The sequence below is a fragment of the Micropterus dolomieu genome, linkage group LG19 (genome assembly GCF_021292245.1).
Source record: "Micropterus dolomieu isolate WLL.071019.BEF.003 ecotype Adirondacks linkage group LG19, ASM2129224v1, whole genome shotgun sequence".
NCBI lineage: Eukaryota > Metazoa > Chordata > Actinopteri > Centrarchiformes > Centrarchidae > Micropterus > Micropterus dolomieu.
The window spans coordinates 6,268,373-6,273,812 of record NC_060168.1 but is presented as its reverse complement, the minus strand read 5'-3'; the positions used below and the strand labels follow the sequence as shown (position 1 = coordinate 6,273,812).

Genomic DNA, 5,440 nt, shown 5'->3' with positions numbered 1-5,440 from the left:
TATCACTGCTCAGCTGTATCACTTCACTTACTGACAGATACACTGACCACTGTGTTGAAAGTAGTGCCAGTTGTCCTTTCACTATTAATATGGAAATACTGTATTCTTTTTCCAAATTCATAACAATAGGCAACATTTTCAAAACACCCATATTTATCTTTACTTCAATTTTACATGAAGAAAGTGAATTGTATTTAATCACAACAACAGCCATTATTGTGGAGAGCATTTTAAAATTAACTAATCTAAACATTTTTACGTTAAGATTAAAGTTTTATATTTTCTCCACTTCCAAGTTGATTATATTTCATTTTGACAGGACTGTGTGAGGCACAGTTTAATTAAGCTGCTCTGAGTTAGCCTCCATGGTAAAGGAAGGGAAATAAAAACATGAAATGTTTTTATAATTAAAACAAGATGTATTTATCTGCCTTAAATATTGAAAAGTTGAATTTAAAGCAGGACTTGATAATATTGTATTTAGTATTTGAGCAGAAACTTACTTCCAACATCCAGTCTGGTTCCTCCACCAAAAGTCCACCACAGTGATACAAACTCATTGAGCCGCCGTACAAAAACCTCTCACTGTAGAGAGACACGGCTCTCTGACTTTGTCAGAGTGAACTAAAGCTACAAGCCCTCAAGATGCAACTTTACCATTAAGGTTGGAAATAATGATTTCTGCTGTGGCTTAATATTGTATATTTACTATTTATATAATGAGTTGGTAAATTTCTATTACTAAAGTGAACTTTGTTTCTTAGTGCAAATAATTTTAATAAACTTTATACATTAATATGGAAAGTCAAATAGTTTTCTGGCATGCTGATTATAAACGTTGAAAAATAGCTATTGAAATAAAAGTTTTGTTAAAGGTTTGACTTACTTCCAAATTCCAGTTTGGTTCCTCCACCAAAAGTCAACCACAGTGATACAAACTCATTGAGCCGCCGTACAAAAACCTCTCACTGTAGAGAGACACGGCTCTCTGACTTTGACACAAACAAACTCAGCAAACACATTCACAGTTATGCAGTAAAAAGTTAAACTATACAAATCAAAAAGTAAAAATTTCACACTTACTGAATTCTAGTCTAAAATATTCTGACTTATAGTAAAATAAAGCAAAAGAGAAATGTACAGAAAATAAACTTTACATAGAGCTAAATGAAAATACAAAAATGATCAGAGATACATATTAATGAAAAACTTACACGTTCGTTACTGATAAAATAAACAAAAATCCCAGTGTTGAAATTTCATTGTTAGTGAATTTAGTGAAATTTATGCAACAGAGGACATTCTGAAATAATTTTAATCTATAGCCAAATCCATATAAAAAAGAGAATTAATAGATCCAAACTGATAAACTGATTGATTCATTGATAAACAGCATCATCAGAGTAATCCAAGTCCCTGCTGGAGTCAGTCAGAGCATTTCCATAGAGCTCTGCTCTGGGAGGCTCCGTCTCTATCAGATGTAGGACCAGTCAGAATGTAGCTAATGGGAACCTTTTAGCCTGGTACCAACAGAGAGATGGAGAAACTCCTAAACTCCTCATTTACTATGCTAGCACTCGAGCATCAGGGATTCCAGGTCGTTTTACAGGCAGTGGATCAAACTCTGACTTCACTCTGACCATCAGTGGAGTCCAGACTGAAGATGCAGCAGTTTACTACTGTCAGAGTTATCATTATATCAACAGTCAGGATGTGTTCACACAGTGAAAAAGCTTCGTACAAAAACCTCCCTCAGTCAGACTGAACAGATACTGAACTGACTGCTGCAGCTGGAAGCTACTGCAGAGACTGATACACTTCACTGAGGAAACACACACACAGACACACACACACACACATACAGCAAATGCTCAATTTTATCAAGTGGATTACAAATATCACAGTATCAGTATCAGAACAAGTTCTGTGTCATATAATTATCTTGCTGGAAATCAAATTACACAAGTGTTACGTAGCTACGTTACTGACTTTTAAAAATATTCATTATCCATAATCCATACTATTTTTTTTTTACCTAACCAATAGTTTTGTTTGATCACATGTTAGAAAAGCTTTGTGGCAGTCCAGTGAGACTCACAGAAATGCTAAGGGGAGTGACAAAGTGTAGATCATTCACTGTATTTATCTTGTGGTGAAATTTGATTGTAAAGCATAAACATTTAATCTGGACTTTAAATACAAATACAGTTCACTGAGGACACACACACACACACACACACACACACACACACACACACACACACACACACACACACACACTGTTTCATCAAGTAGATGGAACATTGCAGCTTTAACCATCAATTAACCTAAAAAACAAGTTCAATGACAAAAACTTATCTAGTGCAAATCAAATGAATCTTTCCATCACAGCTTTTCACCATCTATTCATATCCTAATAAAAATCCCATGTTCGTATCTATTTTCCAAATAATCATTAAGATCCAATCTGGGACAGTCAATTACAAAAATGTTTGGTCATGACCTTTGACCTCAGCTTCATACTGGATTACAGAAATCAAAACAAAAATATGAAGGCAAAGATCAGCATAAGCTTCACGATGAAAATATTATTTTAAGCTAAATTTATGTAAAGAAAAGCTCATTATCAAATGGAATCAAGACAAAAAGACACAAGTGACCTACTTCATATTATTAGATGTTTATAACTCTAACTGCAAACTGTATTTTTTTTTTCAAATTTCCATTCCTCTGAGCATTTTTAGGACTTCATGTCCATGTTGGCTTCAAAGTTAAAATATTCCATAATAGCTGTTTTCTGGCTCTGCCGTCATGTCCAAAATTCCGAGTAGTTTCTTTAGCGAGCTACCTGATATACCAGCTTCAGCCTCCCCTCATGACTCATCATTTCTTTATTTGAGAAAATCTCGATATTATAAACAACCACATCCGTCGTCAATATGCATTAAAATAAAGTCACTATTCATTGTCAACAGACCATATTAAACTCATTTTCCACATTGGAATGACAAAACAAAATCACTGAAACAGTTTACTACCAGACTTTTTAGTATCCACTTCATATAAATATGTAAATATTGAGGACAATGCTCTCAGCACTGAGGGGGAAACACCAGAGAGCCACTTTGCATCAGCAGCACCATGCTCCAGTGCTCTGGGAGAGTTTATAGTCCTGAGAGTTGAACACTGGATGACTGACAGCTGTCCTTCATGACAACAGAAGCCACAGAAATCCTCCTCATCAAAAACATGACTTTGATCTGCGTCCTCATCTGGACTCTCCTCTGCTGCTGCTTCACAGGTAAAGTCCAGAGAATCAAACTCCTCTCCTCTATGAACATCCGTCCCTCTGAAATGAAGCCCACAAAACCATGACGCTGCTTTATGTTTTTGTCTCTATCCTCAGAGTCCAGAGGCCAGGTCACAGTGACTCAGCCTGGAGCAGTGAGCTCTGCTCTGGGAGCCTCCGTCTCCATCAGATGTACGACCAGTCAGAATGTTTATTATAGCAGCCCATACCACTATTTAGCCTGGTACCAACAGAGAGATGGAGAAACTCCTAAACTGCTTGTTAAACTTGCTAATCAGCTACTATCAGGGATTCCAGGTCGTTTTACAGGCAGTGGATCAAACTCTGACTTCACTCTGACCATCAGTGGAGTCCAGACTGAAGATGCAGCAGTTTACTACTGTCAGAGTTTTCATGTTATCAACAGGCAGTATGTGTTCACACAGTGAAAAAGCGTCGTACAAAAACCTCCCTCAGTCAGACTGAACAGAAACTGAACTGACTGCTGCAGCTGGAAGCTACTGCAGAGACTGATACACTTCACTGAGGACACACACACACACATGAATTAGCTTTGTTTTTGTGATGCATAATAATAGAATAAGATAATTTTTTAACAATCAAGAAACTCTTGATCATCAAAAAATATATTTAGTCAAATTACATTTTCCAGCACGTCTCTTCTCTATACATTTATATCACATTATAATCCCTTACACACTTCACTGAGGACTCACAAACAGCGTTAACGCATTAATCAATTATCGCTGACAATTATTTTATCACATGTAAAGCAGTTTTTAAAAAGTCCGTCTCTCACTGGCTCTGAACGTAGACGTACAGTCAAACCATGGGTCACAGGAGGGGCGGGATGTTGATCAGCCTGCAAATCACCCACACAAATAAGCAGTGGAGGGAGACTTCAGCAGACTGGATGCAGCGTGTGGGAGAAGTAGATAAACAAAAGAAAGACAAGCCATCAAATTAAAAAGTGGATAGCTACACACTGCATGCTGATTACTATTGGGGGGAAGATTTCGGTCTAAGAAACATTCTTAATATCATAACGTAGTACCTGTCTGATGAGACTGCCCTCCGTGAGTAAACGGCACGCGCACAGTAACTTCAACTTTTTCCAAATAAAACAAAATATGAAGACACAGATCAGCATCAGAAAACTTTATAATCAAAATTGGCTCCCAGTTTTAGGAGTACTATTCACATACATGACACTGTTGTATATGGACACCTGTTCATGTATTTGCTCTGATTACATTACATCATTAATGTCAACAGCTTTGCTAACACAGCCGAACATCAAGCAACAGCGACAACATAGGACAGAGCAAACAAAGTAACATCAATTACAGCGAGAGCTTTAGCTCCCTTAGCTCACGCCAACAAAAAAAGCCAGTCTGATATTTACTCTTGTCTGTCTCGTGCTCTGTCACACTTTCTTCTTCTCATCCCTTCTTCCTCCAATAATTTCTTCTTTGGTCTCTTTGCAATCTCTGTCATGATATCCATACTGAGATTAGTGAGGTAGCTTGCAGTACAGCATTATGCATTTCTCGCGATAGGTTTCCTGCCCGGGATTCCAACACTATATATGACTCCATGCAAGAAGAGGTAATGATGAAGACTCCCTTTTCTATATTCCAAGTCAAATTAGATGTTTAAATTAAAATTGTTGCAGTACACTACAGTTAAATAATCATTGCACATCCATCCACAAACTGTTGTTGAGCTTTCAATTACATTGCATGATCATGAACACCCAACACTGCTTTACATGATGAAATCTCAACATTAAAGACACCTAAAGATGAATATTAATGTCACTAATCATTGTGAAAAAAAAACTTTTCCCAAACTAGGTAGACAAACGTCTCGGGTTACGTATGTAACCCTGGTTCCCCGAGAAGGGGAACGAGAGACTGCGTCAGTTACGACACTATGGGAACGCCTCTAGGCGAAGCAGGTCTGAACGTGAATGAAATCACTCCAATCCTATTGGCTTGTTGCTAGAACGGTAAGGTGTGACGGAATAACCGGAGGAGTATAAAGCACACCTGTACACACTCATCATTAGCTTAAACTATGAAGCAGGCGCTTCAGGCGGGGAGAGAGGTGCGGCGGGCCGACGCAGTC

At 37.7% G+C, this 5,440-nt stretch overlaps 1 gene segment (V, D, J or C); it reads left to right on the top strand.

Moving 5' to 3' along the window:
• Nucleotides 1-3,248: 3,248 nt before the first annotated feature.
• On the top strand, nucleotides 3,249-3,792 carry LOC123958028. The segment is given in 2 exon segments: nucleotides 3,249-3,301; nucleotides 3,407-3,792. Coding segments are annotated over 2 exon segments (384 nt in total).
• Nucleotides 3,793-5,440: the final 1,648 nt, after the last annotated feature.